The 16,000-nt window shown below is 60.4% G+C and overlaps 1 protein-coding gene across 35 annotated transcripts in view; it reads left to right on the forward strand.

Moving 5' to 3' along the window:
* The window catches only part of MICAL3 (microtubule associated monooxygenase, calponin and LIM domain containing 3), a 187,304-nt gene that overhangs the window by 137,333 nt on the left and 33,971 nt on the right, over positions 1-16,000 (forward strand). For 33 of the 35 annotated variants that reach the window (XR_009338531.2, XR_010835705.1, XM_067008364.1 and 30 more), the window contains 2 exons: positions 9,394-9,589; positions 15,319-15,527. Coding sequence is in view for 33 of the 35 variants with exons in the window: in XM_067008364.1 (XP_066864465.1) it covers positions 9,394-9,589; positions 15,319-15,527 (405 nt within the window). In the remaining 2 variants the exon portion in view is untranslated. Of the gene's footprint in view, positions 1-9,393; positions 9,590-11,334; positions 11,583-15,318; positions 15,528-16,000 lie in introns of those variants that run through there. The other 2 variants (XM_067008365.1, XM_067008386.1) reach the window with 2 other exon arrangements.

Below are 16,000 nucleotides of genomic sequence, written 5' to 3' on the forward strand. Positions count from 1 at the left end.
GCAGGCGTGTCGCGACGGGCCCTGCGAGCTCATAGGGGATGTTTTTGGAAAACGGAAAAAGAAGTGAGTCGGGGACACGGAGAAAGAAGCAGTATTTTTCCCCGTCGTGTTTCCACATCTGCTTTTCCCCCTGCATTTAGTGAGCGGGCCTTCTGACGTACCTGTCGGCCTCCAGCACCTGGCCTCTGTGCCCAGGCCCCACGCCGGAGGGCTGGGAGGGTGGACGGGGGACGGTGGGACGGGCGGCATCTCCATGAGAGAGAGACTCCTCCACGCCGAAGGACAGTGAAAGGCGGGGCATGTCCACCCGGCACGCGGACCATGTGCCCCACGTGGCCCTTCCCGACGGGCCCTCCACGCACTGCCCTCCGAGGTTCAGGACGCCTCACTCTGGTGGCAGCATCACTGCTCTGTCCTAATGACCTTGTCCATTGGGCCACGGCCCAGCATCTGGTGTGCTGGTTGGCCTGATCAGTGAGAGGTGGGAGATAGTCTGCTGTGATTTCCAGGCAGGGCTCTCGGGCTCAGCACTGCTGACGTTTGGACGGGTAGTTCTTTGTTGTGCGTTGTTGGCTGTTTGCAGTATCCCTGGCCTCTTCCCACTGGATCTCAGGACAACCCCCTTCCCAGGCTGTGACATTGCCAGGTGACCCCAGAGGAAAAGATCACCTGGTTGACCACCACCATTCTAGACTAAAGTCAGGAGAAGTAAGGACAGGCCCTAAATGCAAAATTAGCCTCCATTTGATTGTTCCCTGTAGGAGACCAGGGAAGAGAGTGCGTGAGGACAAAGAAAGTGATACAGACCACACTGGACAGCAGTGGCCTGCCCACCCCTGTTAGGTTGTGGGCACACGCCCCCCAGCATGTGACGCTGTGCACACGTCGGCAGCCGTGCCGGTACTGTGTGTGCTGGCAGACAGCAAGGACGTGTTTTAGAACAGGAAGGAGTCCCTTTTCCTGAACCACAGTGATCGGCCCGCGCCCCAGCGTGTGCTCACCTTCTGAGGTGACCACAGCCTCGGAGAGCAGAGCTGCGTCTAAAGGGAACAAGCACAGATCTTGAGGAGAAGATGCAGCCTGTTATCCTTGCTGTCCTCGGTCATTCGTCTCTCTGAGCCTCAGTTTCCCCATCTATTAAGATCATAAAATGGAAAAAAGGCTCCCTGCTGCTCTACTTCGTAAGATTGTTGTCAAGAGCAAATAAGCGAAAACGTGGAAACCCGTTTATTTAAAAAGATTACAGGAATATCAACTATGATCATTGGTGGAGATTCCAGAAAATGCTGGCATAATCAGAGTGAGAGTGAGTGAGGGTTATTTCTGCTGACTGGGCGATGATGCATCCTGCGGGGTTAGGACCGGACGGCCTGCTGGGATGTGTTCCCAGCCAGCAGAGATTTGGGGAAACAGAACACTGAGGAGGGCTGGCTGTGTCTCGTCCTGAGAGAGTGGGTGTTGAATCTCTGCAGGGCTTGGCTAAATTTGGCCTTGCTTGTTCCCCAGCCTGCATGGATGGGCTGTGAGGTCACCTGCTAACTCCACGACACCCTGGGGGCTCTTCACTGTAGGACGGAAGAAAAGCGGTCCTGGATAGGTTGACGTTAAGCTGAATTTCAGCACCCACGTGACAGTCAGAGGACTGCACAGGATTATAGCTTCTCTTAGGCAGAGCTAGGGTTACACGTGGGCCTCGGGACGGTGTGGCTCCCTACAAGCCCCCAGGGCCTCTGAGCCACCTCCCGGCCTGGAGTCAGCGCAGGGACAGTGCTTTGTGGGTGCCCGGCTGGCCGCTGGAGAGGGCTCTGAACTCCTGGCACCAGCCGTGCAAGCCCCCGTGCCTGGATGTCTCAGGGACCGGCTGACAGATGAGAGCGCAGGTGAGACGGGCCCGAGGTGCGCCTCGGGTGGTGCTTGTGGGCATTGCTGGAGGAGCTTGGCTCCTTTCCCACAACAGATCTACGGTGCCTGAGGGGAGGCCGTTGCGGAGATGCTGTCTTTGCAGGGAGCCTGTCGCAGAGCAGAGGAGAGGGCCTTTCCTCGCGAGGTGGGTTTGTCCCTGTTGAACGTTGGATTATGGGCAGGGCCTCGCTTCCCGCCTTCCACGGCTCAGACGCCAAGCCCGCTCTGGGGCTGTGCAGCTGGCCCCCCGAGAGCCCCTCGCAGCCAGCTTGGGACGCACTCTGGACTGAAGTGCCCCGGAGGGGAGGGGTGCAGTCTAAATGCATATCTTGGGAAAAGCTCATCATCTTGCAGTGCCTGGCGGGCAGACTCGTGGTCCTTCTCTCCCCTCCCACCTCTGTGCTCCGCGTGCTTGTTCGGGCCTGGTTCTCCGGTGAGCGAGATGCTCCCTGGAGCTCAGCTGTTCTCCACCGTGAAGCGAGGACATGCGTTTAGGATATCAGGTCGTCTGAGATGGTGTCTTTTCAGAGCCTTCCTCCGTGGAGTCTTGCAGGATGTTGGCATCTTCATAGGAATTTCTCTGTCCCGGGCGCTAAGGGAACGGCTGCTGTCTTCGCAGAGGTGGTGTTCCTGCCTCTTCTCGGGGCCTGGAACAGCATCGAGCTCCTTGAGACACACAGAGGCCCTCAGTGTTGTGTGTCAAGATGAGGAAACCGAGACCAGATTATGTCCAACCAATTCCTTAAAAGTATAGGGAAGTGTTGCTGTCGTTCAGATACAGGCCGAGACCTTCCATTCTGATTGTTTATTCAAGATGCTTTACCGAACACCTGCTCTGCCACACTGACGGCACCAGAACCACAGAAGGCCGGGAGAGCCCTCTGCAGCGGACCCTCCCATTTGGGGTGCGCTCAGGAGGTGGATGGTGTGATGAAGGCGTGCTAGAGCCCTGGGGGTGCAGAGGGGCCAGCGGCAGCAGGCGGCAGGAGGAGTGGAGAGCCAGGCTGGGCTGACCTGTGCGCCATCCTCATCTTTACCCGCCTCTTATTAAGATTTCAGAGGCTAGCCCCACGAGTGGGCTGGCGGACAGGCCCCTTACCTTGAGCTGTAGGGCCCCCCCCCACCCCGATCTGCCGGCCGCACCCATGGCTCCCGTGTGTGCACAGGTGTGCGGACGTGGGCGGCCAGGTGGGAGCAGCAGAATTGCAGCTAGAGCTCAGCTCTGGGGGATTTAAGAGAAAACACAGCAGACCCCAGCGCTTTAGACAGCAGAGAGGTGGCCGTTCTGCGGGGTGACCCAGCTGACTGCTAAGGGTCAAGTCGAATTTCATCTCTGAGATATTTCAACACATGAAAGATATGTTATCAAGAGAGCTATACGAAGCCCTGGTAAGGTGTTTTTTTTATGGAGACTCGGGTACGTGCCTTAAAAGAGACCTCTTGGCCTTGGCCAGTTAGAGTGACGTGTGCCAGGATTTCCACCTGCCAGAAAGACACCTTTGGGAGATGTTGTACTAATAGCAGCAAAAGTCACGTAATGTTAGAAAACTAACGTAACAGCAAACGTTCCCTAGGATCCTGCAGACGGGGAGCCAAGGGCCGTGGCGGTGGACGAGCCCCTCAGCTTCCTGAGGGCTTCCTCTGCGGGCCGCAGGCTCCCCGCTCCCACCCGGTGGGTTTCCTGGGACAGTTCTGACTTGACCCTGTCGTGCTTCTCCTCCTCGGCCTCTCGGTCACTGCCCGACGCTTGGTAATTCAGCATCTCCCCCTTGCGTCCGCGTGACCTGCTTTTCTCTGTGCCCACGTGAGCACGCACTCCGCCTGGACGCCGAGGAGGCGGTGGGTGTGGAGGGGCAGTTAGCGATCCCGTCCCTCGCCGCACAGCCACACGGCCCCGGGTGCCGTCCGGGACCGGCCTTACAGGGCCCGCGGACATCAGAGCCCCGGGTGGTAGCGGCGCCGGCCTTGCCCAGCGGCGGGGCGTGCAGCCCACGTCACAGTCCTGACTCGGCGGGTCGCCCCTGTCCCTGCATCACCTGCTTCCCGAGCAAAGGAGCGTCTGACAGCCTCCGGTCCTGTGACCTCGGGACATGCTGTGCGCCCCACCCCCTGCCAGCGGGAAACCACAGAAGAGTCTGTCGGAGGGTCCACGTGCAGGGGCCGGGGTCACCTCACCGAGGCGGTGCTTGGAAACTCCTTCCTTTGGTCTCCAGAACCAAAGCAGCGGCGAAGCGTGCGGCGTCCTCCAGAGGGAGAAATCGCCGTGCGAGGCGTCAGGCGTGCGGCTGGCCCAGCAGCGTCTGCTGAGGCCCAAACCAGCCGTCCCGGGGCCCTTCTGAGAAGGCCTCGGAAGCAGCCCCAGTGAGCCTTTCCCCCAAGGGGGGCCCCCTCCTCCTCCCGCAGACACCAGACCCCGCTGTCCCGCCAGATGGGAGTGGAGACGGGCTTCCGGGCAGTGGGCTGGTTCTTCCCCGCGGGCCCGCTGGGCCACTCACATCACGGGGCCCCTCTCGAAGGCAGCGCCCCGCAGAGGCAGCTGTCTCTGGTCCGGACAGCGGTCCCGTCCCGGGTGGCCACGCGTTGCTGCAGAACTGCAGCCGGGACCCCCTCGCAGCCCCGTGAGGACGGGGCCTCCCCGTGAGGAGGGCGACCTCTCCCCCAGGGTGATTTCACGCGTGTTGCCAAGGGCTTTGGCAGTGCTCGTCTGTCAGCCGAGAGCAGGTTCTCCCGTGGGGAAAATTATTTCCTTGAGAACGATGTATGGAGCTCATGCAGGCAGTGACTGTCCCAGAGCAGGGCCCGGCATTCCAGCTCAGAGCCTTTCTCTTATTTAGGGTGCCATGCAGACCCTGGAGCCGTTTCCCTGTGGTCTGTGCCGCTGGAATTGGCCTCCAGTGACCTGAGGTCCGCTTGCCTGGACCAGGGAACGGTCAGCCTAGGAATGATCCCAAAGCACTCGTCCCACTTTCGGCTGGGAAGCCCCTGCGTGTTGCCGCGTCAAAAGCGTGTGACGTGGAGCGGCTGAGGGTCTCGGCCTGACCCGCTGGTTCACTCTGACTTTCCAAACTGCCCTGCTGCGGCCCCTGCTCTCCTGGGCTCCTCTGAAGCTGACGAGACAGAGAAGACCCGGGGGCGGCAGGTGGGGGTCCTGTGTCTGTCACGGTGTCTGAACCACTGCCGAGGCCTCCCCCACCGTTACTTCCTTCAGTGTCTGAATTTATCACCACCATCCCGGGTAGTCTGGCAAATGGCCCTTTGCTCAGGACAGAGAATCGAGGATGCTGGTTTTGTTGATTTGGGGTGTTTGTTTGTTTTCGTTTCCCATGACGTGTTAAGGTTATGGCCTAGGAATGCTAAGCATATTTTGGCAGTTAGTGAATTTGGGGTACTTGCCAAGCGTCCTCTGAGTGCCACCTTCCCTTTGGGAAAACGGCCTCCATGGGGACCCGGCCCTGAGGGAACATCCTGCTTTCCTTGGTCGCTGAAAGTGGGTGGAGACCAGAGGGGCCTGGGGCCTGACCAGTGAGTGACTCCAGTCCTCCCGCCTTTTACAGAGTCTCCGGCGGGAATGTCTTAGGCTTCACGGCCCACAGCCTCCTCTCTGTGGGGACTGATGTGTGAATGGTCTGAGTGTTTCTGGCTTCGTGTTTGTTCGTTGTGGCCAAGCCCAGTATTAAATTAACATTTCCCCTCCCCAAAGCCCCAGACCCTGGGCTTGGGGCTGGATGATCCCCTGCTCTACGCAGCCTGTGGAAACTCCAGAGAATTGACGCTGGGAGGAGGGCCGGATGTCATTCCAGACGCCAGACGCTCTGCTCCAGGACATTTCCATGGAGTCTCTGTCCTTCGTCATGAAGGTCACGGTGGGGAGGAGATCGTGGTGAAGACGCCTCTGCGGGAGAAGGCAGAGCAGGACTCCAAGGAAACACGCCTTGGCGGCAGCACACCAGGCCTCTGAGCAGACGCTGCGCTCCTGGAACTCAGGTCTTGGCCACACCGCTCACCAGCTGTGTGACCTTGGGCAGCTTACTTACTGTCTCTGAGCCTCGGGGATCTCATTTGCAAACTGTTACCTACCTTAAAGCTGGCGCCTACCCCCGTGTTCCTCCAGAGCGCCCTCCTTGGATCCCTGGGTGGGCCGCGCGCCCCTTTTCCGTGCTCCTGGGGTCCCGCGTGTGTGCTCGAGCCCTGATGCCTCTACACGCCTGGAGCCGTCCCTGTGAGGACTTTCTTTGCCGTGCCTGGCCTGCGGCGCTCGGAGCAGAGAGCAGTTTCGCCTGCGCTGTTTCCCCAGGTTCTCGTGGAATTCCTGGCAGACACTGTGTGTTTCCCCCAAGGGTCTTCCCACGGGTGTGTTCCTTCTCTACCTTGAAATTGCTCAGTCTGAACTGATGATGTGAGTTGTTTTCCCTGAAGTGACAGTTCTTACTCTGTTTTTCTTCTGCCATCTAAAAGAAATACTGATCTTTATTCCAGATTCATGGAATTCCCCAAAACTTTGTGCTCAGCTCGTTGCCACCCATTTATTTCCCTTTTCGTTTCAGGGCAGTTGTCAAAAATATACGATGGGAAGGACAGAATCAAGTGCTACTGTAGTCAGGGACCCTTGGCCTTGTCTTTATCGAGCTGGGTTTTGATGAGGAGAAAGGAGGAGGCCGGGAAGGCTGGCCCCGCGATTGGAGCCTGCGCCCTCGGAGGGCCTGGGGGCAGGTGTGGAGACTGTCGAGACCGTGTCCACCTGCTCTGCTCCCTGCCTCTTTCGCGCTGTCACCTGGAGACCACGTGTTTCCTAATGTTCCACACGCCCTCGTCCAGCATCAGAGCTCACACTTCGGGGGCACTGAACTCAGTGTTGAAGGACAGTCTGGGGGTGTCCAAAATGAGGCTCCCGGGGCGCCAAGACCGGGACGGGCAGATGTGTGCACACGGCACAGGATTCGTGCCCAGACCCCACGGTTATACATTTACCTGCATTTGTACGTGAACACGCCTCAGGCCTTGCTTTTCAGGAGGAATCGCTAGTGATTTGAAGGGTGCTATTTGGTGGGAGATCCTGGTCACTGCCTGCATTCACAGGCTTATTTCTAATGATTTTACGAGGAGGTTCGGAACATGCGCACGACAGAAGGGCCAGCCTTCCAGACGTTTTCTGCACAACCTCTCAGGTCACAGAAGTTACTAAATCAGTGTTCCCACCCCGTCCTTCAGCCCTTTATCAGGGGGCTTCTGGGCTTCGCCTTACGACCACCTGACACTGGCTGGTGTGACTTCAGCTGCTAACCCTCGCGTCGGTCCCTAAAGCCGAGAGTGTCACCGAAGCCAGGCGCCTGCCCTGGCGGGACACAAGGCCCTGTACCCCGCCCCGCCCCGGCGCCCGCGTCCCTCCACCTGGGCCCCTGTGCTGCTTGCTCTGCTCAGAGCCTCTTCCCGGCCTTCTGTGTCCAATAACTGTCGTTTGCAGCCCGGGGCAGATGGATGCAGCGAACTTGTACAGATGGTGGTGAAAATGCTCCTGGGCCTCAGCTGTATCACCTAACTCGTAGAAGAGGGAGGCAGTGTGTACGGGGCACAGAGATGGCACCTGCGCAAAAGCGCGTACCTGCGTGTGTAATTCGCTTCGTACTCGTAGTAACCCTGCGATGTGGGATTGTCCTTGTTCACGGATCAGGAAGCGAGCTCTCAGTGGCCGTGTGATTTTCCTAAGGTCCTTCAGCTGGTCACTGGGGGAGTCTGGTGTCTCAGCGGGTGTGCCTGACTCTGCGCCACATGCGACGTCCTGCCACAGTGGACACAGGGGACTGGTCGGTGGGCCTCTTCTGCTCAAAGGTGGGGTCACAAGGTGTATTAGGAAGGGCAACGATGGAGATGGGGGAGGTGGGGGGTGACGGCGACATTGGACACCTGAGTCCTCAGAGTCCACGAGCCCATTGCGGCCTCAGATTTCTTTCTCTCTTTATTTTTCTCTTTTTTTTTTTTTTTTTTTTTTTTTGTGCAGTACGCGGGCCTCTCACTGTTGTGGCCTCTCCCATTGCGGAGCACAGGCTCCGGACGCACAGGCTCAGCGGCCACGGCTCACGGGCCTAGCCACTCTGCGCCATGTGGGATCTTCCCGGACCGGGGCACGAACCCGCGTCCCCTGCATTGGCAGGCGGACTCTCAACCACTGCGCCACCAGGGAAGCCCAGATTTCTTCCTTCCTTCCTTCCTTCCTCTCCTTCCTCTCCCTCTCTCTCCCTCCCTCCCTCCCTTCCCTTCCTTTCCCTTACCTTCCCTCCCCTTCCTTCCTTTCTTTCATTTATTTATTTATTTTTGGCTGCATTGGGTCTTCGTTGCTGCACGTGGGCTTTCTCTAGTTGCAGCAAGTGGGGGCTACTCTTCATTGTGGTGCGCGGGCTTCTCATTGCAGTGGCTTCTCGTGTTGTGGAGCACGGGTTCTAGGCGCACAGGCTTTAGTAGTTGTGGCATGAGGGCTCAGTAGTTGTGGCTCACGGGCTCTAGAGCACAGGCTCAGTAGTTGTGGCGCACGGGCTTAGTTGCTCCGCGGCACGTGGGATCCTCCTGGACCAGGGCTTGAACCCGTGTCCCCTGCATTGGCAGGTGGATTCTTAACCACTGCGCCACCGGGGAAGCCCAGTCCTCAGATTTCTTCGCAAAGGAATGATAGAGTCTAGAAACTGCCATCGTGGGCCTCCCAGAGCAATAATTGACCAGGCAGGGTCATCAATGGATCTTTAGCCCCCTGACGTGGGTATTCTGGGAACAGGCAGTCCAGGGTCTCTCCACGTCACCCCCCAGATTACTTATTAATTACAAAGGGGAAAAAGTCTCTTTACCACAGAGACGTGGGTGGGCACCAGCTCAACCAAGCCGTTCAGCTGGTGTCACCAGGACCGAGGGGGCCTGACTGTCCTGCGTGAGTGCAGTGGGAGGGGCCCAGAGTCACCCACGAGGTGTTGCCGTGGAACAAGAAGTCTTGCCGTGAATCTAAATGTGAGACAGACAAAGCCACAGTGTGAGAAGCTCTGCAGAACAGCTTACCTGGACACCTCAGTAGACCAGCCAGATGCAGTGCCCAAACCTCGACTGGGTCCCGGACCATGGGGTGGGGCAGCAGGTCCTGGACCATTTTGTGGGGGACAGCGGGTCCTGGGCCTTGTCAGGGGGCAGCAGGTCCTGGACCGAGGGGTGTGGCAGCGGAGAGGACTCCCTTCTCCGCAGGCTGCTTTCCCTTGAGGGCCAGTCCTGCCCCTGCGCCCCGGCCAGTGTGCACTGCTCCCCAGGCTGTCGCGTCCCTGTCGGGCAGATGTGGGGTCTTTTGTCTTCTGCCCCCTCACACCAGAGACCTCTGGGCTCTCCGGGGCCCGACCTTGTTGACTGCGGCCGTGTCCAGCTCCCTGGCCTCGTGGGACGGCTGCCCCTCCTTCCAGGGAGAAGTTCCTTCCCTCGTCCCTGTCGCCGATCCCAGGACTTTGCTTCTTGCTTGTCCTGCAGGCCCGAGCGTGAACGGCCTGGAGGAGCCCAGCGTCGCCAAGAGGCTGCGGGGCACCCCCGAGAGGATCGAGCTGGAGAACTACCGCCTGTCGGTGCGGCAGGCGGAGGGGCTGGAGGAGGTGCCCGAGGAGACGCAGACCGAGCACAACCTGAGCAGCGTGCTGGACACGGGGACGGAGGAGGACGCGGCCAGCAGGTCAGCCTGGGGGACTCCGTCTGCGGCGGGCGGGGGAGCGGGGCCCGCATCGCGACCCGTGCCCGGGCGGGTCGCGTGACCCCTCTGCCTGTCCCCTCGTCCGGGTGAGGGGCGGCAGCACCAGGGCCTCCTGCGGAGTCGGGCGAGGGTCCCGGGGTAGAAGGTGCTCGGGACAGAGCTGCGCACGTGGAGGCAGGCGCTTGTAGGCGACGGCTGCGGACTCCAGCGTCTGACTCCTCACCTGGTCGTCCTCCGGGGCCTGTGAAATATATAGGGTGTGCATCTCGCCCCCTGCGCTAAGGAAACCGACGGTGACCAGGACTAGGATGGAGGGTTGGCTGAGGTTCAGGCCCAGGATCTCTGGTCCACATCCCGGGCTCTCCGTGTTCCCTGCCGCCCGGTGCTCCCCGTCTCGTTAGTCAGAAAGGACCAGTTTGTTTGACTTGATTCAGAGATTCAGTACTTACTGAGCACCTCCCAAGACCTTAACCCCGCTTTTCATTGAAAAGGGACAGAAAAAATGTGCCTGGGCTGGTGTTTACAGGTGTGTGGGGGCAGGGGCTTCTGCGGGGCGGTGACTGTGTCCTGGGGGTGGGTTCCATGGAGGCTCTGGGGTGACTCGGCCCCCGGGTCGCTGTGCAGTCTCAGGGAAGCTGTCTCACCTCTCTGGGCTCCTTCCTTTCTCCCTTGTGTGGAAAGGAGCAGAAACCTGCACCCCAGGGCCCCTCGCAGTGTGTGGCGCTGGCCTGCTGAGCCGCGCGCACCTTTGGGGCAAGTGCCCCCCACGCCCCCTCGTCCCTGTCCTGGTCCGCGCATCCCCGCCACCCGCAGGCCTGCCTGAGTCAGTGGGGTCAGCGCCCAAGTCAGGGCTCAGCAGGAGACCCCACGGGCTGGAAGAGAACAGGACAGGCGGGTGGAGTGGAGGCAGGACAGGCGGACGCCCTGCAGCCCCCCTCGCGAAGCCTCCCCGACCGGCGCCCTCAGGACGCGGTGCTCCCGAGGTGGGGCGGAGCGGAGGGCTGGGCTTGGGGACGTGCCCAGACCCTGTGCTGCGGGAATAATGTTTCCTGCACTGTCATCTGTAAACCGAGGGATTATGGGGCAGGAGTGGAGGTGATGTCGCCGGGGCTTTGCAGGGAGCCTGAGCCACGGCCTTCGCAGCAGGTGGGGTAGAGGGATAGGTCAGTCAGCTCCCAGGGGTGTAGTAAATGCCCCATCGTACTCAGATTCCCATTTGAAAAAGCGCTAAGCGTGGATGTCATGTGAAGTGTAACGGTGGTCTCGTGAGAGCGCGGCGCCAGAGCTGTCTTATTTCCCCAAGGAAGCCGTAAGATCTTCAAGTCATCGGACTTGAAGATGAGAGATGACAGAGTTTCCAGGAACTGGCCGGTGCAAGCGGGGATTCAGTCTCCTCTTACCTCGGGTGCCCGCGGTGCGGGCAGAGCGTGGGGAGCCGTTTGGACGTGACTTAGCAGGCAGACAACCCAGACCTGAGGCCTAGCTCCACCTTCTGCTAGGTGGGGGCAAGTTTCTTACGCTCTCTTGCCCTCCTTTCCTCATCTGCAAAGGACACTGCGCTCAGAGGTTTGCTTTCAGGGTTAAACCAAATAAAGTAGTGGGCACAGTGTCTGCGCCCGGTGGGCAGTTGCTGTAATCACTGTCTTACCTGTGCATCCGTGCACAGCCCAGGCAGCCCTCACTAGGAGCAGCAGCGTGGTGATTCCTGTTTGGGTTTCCTTGAACAGGTGGTTTAAGTGCCAGAAATCGGGCTTGCCTCGAATTTGCCCTGGGGCCGTGGTGACCGAGCCTCGCCTGCGTCAAAACCATCCGCCGGCTGGTGAGAGCACAGACAGCTGGGAGGTTTCTGTCCCAGCCCGTCTGGGGTAGAGCCCAAGATCTGCGTGCCTCAGAAGTTTCCGGCTGGTGCTGTGGTCTGGAGACCACGCTGTGAGAGCCACTGCTCTAAATTTCTCAAATGTCCCTGATGATAAACACGTGTGACACTTGGTCGAAGGATAATTCTGGCCCCGCTCCTGCCAGGGTCTCGCACTCAGTGGGCGTGGGGTGGAGACCAGGAACACCTGTTTTCACAGATACCCAGGCGGTTCCCATCATCTTCGCGGTTTCCTTCACACGAGCAGAGAATCTTGGCCGAGGCCTCCTCAGCTCCGTGACCCTTCCTTGGAGGGGCGGGAAGGAGCCTCTTCCAAAGGGGACCCTGGAAACAGTACTTCCATTTTCTCTGGGAGAGCCTGGGTGCCGGGGCAGGAGAAGGCTGGTCTGGTTTCCGTGTGTTTTCTCCTTCCTGCGTTGGGGAGGGCCGGAGCCCAGGTGTGCTTCCCAGACGGGCAGCCAGGGCTGCAGAGGACTCCCTGAAGGTCACAGGAGACAGGCCAGCCCAAAGGGTGACGGCGTGAGGAAGAGCCCCTCCTGCGAGGCACCCCTGACTGCCCCCCTCCTCACCCTCCACCCGCAGGTGCCGGCCTGAGCGCGGAGTGCTCTCCGCCGTGTGCAGATCGCAGGACCCGGCAGGTCTCCTCCGCAGGCGGCTCAGTGGTTACAGGGTCGGCAGGGTGGGCGGGAACTCGGGGCGGTCGCGCAGGACAGGGCATCGCTCGGAGAGGCTCTGATTACCAGCAGGTTAACTTAAAAGTGAAGCCACCAGCAGCTTCGGGTGGTGTCCATCCGCGGTGGCTGCCCGAGTTCCCAGGTCGACCACGGCAGTCAGGAGCCGGGTCCTGACCTTCCTCCTGGGTTTGACGGGGTGACCTATTGCGGGCGGACGCTGGGGGTTCCTGACTCCTCAGCCAGACACCATCCCGCCTCCGGAAGCCCGGCTGCCTAGTTTGCGGGAACGGGGATGACAGCAGTGGCTGTGCCCTTGAGCTGCTGTGTCATCAGCTGAGCTGACCCACGGGAAGTGCCTTGTGCTCCAGGCACGCCCTCCTCCCTGGATCTGCTCCTCTGCGGCCTCTTTTACGTCTGGAGCAGACCTTGTCCCTTGAGAAGCTGGTGCGTTGACTTGGCGTCCTCCTGCCAGCCCACCGTGGGCTCGGCGAGAAGACGGCGCCTGGGGGGGTTTGGGGAAGGCGCTGTGAGAGCAGTGATTTGGTCACACCCAGCGGGGCGGCTCCTGCCGCATGGTTCCAGTGGGATGCGCCATCTCCGCCGATGGGCTTTGCTGAGGGGCCTCACAGGGACCACCTCCCACCCTGTGAGCTCGGGTGCAGCTGCCTGGCCTTCCTCGCTGCGGCCCCTGTCTGCCTTCGCCCGTCTCGGCAGTGCCAGGCAAGCGATAGGAGAGGGTGTGGTCTGGGAGGCTGCCTGGATCAAATAGCCACACGGGGATGTAGTTACAGATGTGGAAACAGATCCCTGCTGTCGTGGAAAGCTAGTCTTGACGACTACATTTTCTGGTTCTCGTGTCTCCTGGGAGGCCGTGTCCTGAGGTCCCCGTCTCCTCCCTAAAGGACAGGGAAGTCGCTTGTCTTGCGTTTTGTTCTGCTGAAGGGATTCTGCCCCCTGGAAGCGTTCCAGGCCGTAGTCCAGGCGGGGAATGTGCCTCACACAGATCCTCCCTCCTGCCCCTCAGAGGCCAGACCCAGAGATTCAGGCGCTGGGAGCAGCCCAAGAATATATTATAAGAGGAGCGTCGAGTAGTTGAGTTCACACTGTGAATCTTACATAACGTGAGGAGTCTAGTGCTCTGAGGGCCCACGGACGGTGATGCCTGGGGAGGAGCGGCTGGCAGTACCTGCCCGTCTCTCTCTGTCTTTCACCAAGGCAGGCAGGGCGGCTTGCCTGTGTCCCATCTCCAGAAGCACGTGGCACTCCAGAAGCGCGGTTGACCTTCCGCCCTGTTTTTATGCTCTGTGCCCCCCTTGCTCTTCTCCGTGGTCCTTGAGCTGTCACAGCTTCTAGTGGGGCCTCATCACGCTAGCTGCCCTCATGACACGGCATGGGGAGGGGCTGCCCTGAGCCCACCCCGCAGAGAGCTGCCCGCCGACAGCTGGGGCGCCGGCGTTCCTGGCACGAAGGAGGGCTGGCTGGCCTCCCTGTCCACCTGAAGTGTTGCAGATCGACCTGAGGTTAGTGCTGAGCACAGGAGGCGTTCTTACCCTCATTGCACATTCGAAAGATGTTAAATGACGCACGCAGGCTCACACGTTGTCATTAGTTAATAAGAGTAAAGAAATGGAATCACAACGATAAGGCAAAAGTCATGGCCACGTAAACACTGAGGGCTAATCGAACTCCAGAGGACAAGCTTTCTGTGGTCCACTTTCTTATGTCTTCCCCCTTGAACCTGCCTCGTAGAGACCCCCAGCGCCCTGCATTTACCGCCCACCTGTCTAGTGCTGGTGTTTGCATCTTCTCTCCCCTGACGCTGAAGGCCTTTTCTGTGCCGTCTCGGAGTACTGTGAGCAGAGACACTCACTGAGTTCTAGCTGAATGAGTGAATGAAGTAGGAGTCGCCAGACTGAGCTGCCGACAGTGAGACGCTGCTCTTTCTTTCTGAGTTCAGCGGCTGAACTTCAGTAGGTGCTCAGAAACGTCTGCTGAATGCATGAATGAATGAGTGTGTAAATGTGTAAACAAGCGAATGGATGGCTGGAGGACCGGAGCGTAGCACAAGCGTGAGGTGGTCAATAAAATCTCACTCCACTAGGGGCACCCGCTGCAGGCCGGTGTTCACACCCCCTTCCTGGCATGGACACAGGCTTGGAGAGCATGACCAGCCAGCTAGCTCATGGCCACACAGCTGTCGTGGCAGAGCCCTGCGACCCAGTGAGGGGTCGAGGGACACAGCCCGGGAGGCCACCCTCACTTCTGACTCGATGAAAGTGATGGAGTCCCCAGCTCCACCCTCGGGTGCAGGAATTTTCTAGAAAGGCTACAGGACAGAACCCACTGGGGGCACTGTGCTCACGGCCCTTCTCCGTTACGGGGCGGAGCGCGGAGGCCAGTCTGAGAGGGGCGGCTCCCGTCCCCACGGGCTCAGGCAGAGCCACTCTCCTGGTGTTAATGTGTGACGACACCCACAGAGTCTTGGGGTCCACGTTCCCTGTGGAATGTGGTTGAGCCCGGTCTCCGGGTCGGCTGATGCTGGTGACCCAAGGCCTTCACCCCAAACCACGTTCTTAGACTCTGCATCCTGACCGGAGGCCCCGGGGAGTCAGGCCTCCCCGTCAGGCAGGGCACCCTGGGGCTTAGGGTCTCCCTCGCAGACACGGGCGGCCGGGCCAGGCTCTCGGAGCAGGGCGGGCGCTCTTAGCCCTGGGAGCAGGTGTCGGGGCCCTCGCGCAGTGAGCGCCTCTCCGCAGGACGGGGGCTTGTCCAGGCGCCCTCACCTGCCGTGCCGCACACCGCGCTGCGGTGTTTGGGAGCAGGGCCCGGGGCTCCCCTTCCTGCGAGCAGCACCTCCGCCCGCCCGCTTCCTGCCGGTGGCCCTTCCTCCCACCCGGGATCCTCCAACGAGACGGTGTGTCCACGGGAGCACCCTCGGCCCCCAGGGTCACGAGCTCCGAGCCTGTGCTTGGCTGGCTGCCCCGGCCCGTGTGACCCCTCTTGCCCTCCATTCACCCTCTGTGCGCTGGCCCCGAGGTGTCCTCCCTCCCTTCCCGCCCAGCGGGTGCCTTGCCGGGAGCCGCTGCCTGTGCCCCTGGCTTTGAGCCGCCCCCTTCTCCGTGCTGTGGTCCCCTCACTGGGTTCTGTGGTCATTTCTGCAGCAGTTCGGAGTCCGAGATGGAGGAGGAGGAGCCCCCGCTGCCGCCCTCAGACCTGGGTGGTGTTCCCTGGAAGGAGGCCGTGAGGATCCACGCTCTTCTGAAAGGAAAGAGTGAAGAGGAGCTCGAGGCGTCCAGGAGCTTCGTGGCTGGGGAGGAGGACGCGGAGGACGAGGAGGACGAGGAGGACGAGGAGGACGCGTCTAGTGAAGGTCAGAGTCAAGCCTCTCCTCCCGACCCGGCCCGGGTGCGGGAGCTTCTGTGGCCGGGGTCACGTGGCAGGCCTCCCACGGCCCCAGGGGACCCATGAAGGGCTGTCCGGGTAGAGCAGGACGCAGGGGCAGACAAGGGCCTCCTCCAGGTCAGGCCACTCGGCCTATCCTGTTCCAGCTAAAGGAACGCAGGGAACTTAGCTTTTGGGGTTCCCTGGTTCCTGGTCCTGGACGTCGGAGGCTGTCGAGCACTGAGGAGGGAGGGCCCCCCAGGAGGGGTCACCTGTGGTGCGTGGTGATGTGCTGGGACCCGTGTCCTGGTAGGTTGGTCAGGCTGGCTCTGAGATGCCTCTTGTCTCGCACTCGAGGTGTTGGGTCCTGTCCCATCCGCCTGTGTGATCCCGAGTGGTGAGGAAGAGCTTCCTGGGCTCCTTCTCTGGCCTTTGTCGGAGGGTCATTCTCCCTGTTCCGGC

The sequence above is a fragment of the Kogia breviceps genome, chromosome 12 (genome assembly GCF_026419965.1).
Source record: "Kogia breviceps isolate mKogBre1 chromosome 12, mKogBre1 haplotype 1, whole genome shotgun sequence".
NCBI lineage: Eukaryota > Metazoa > Chordata > Mammalia > Artiodactyla > Physeteridae > Kogia > Kogia breviceps.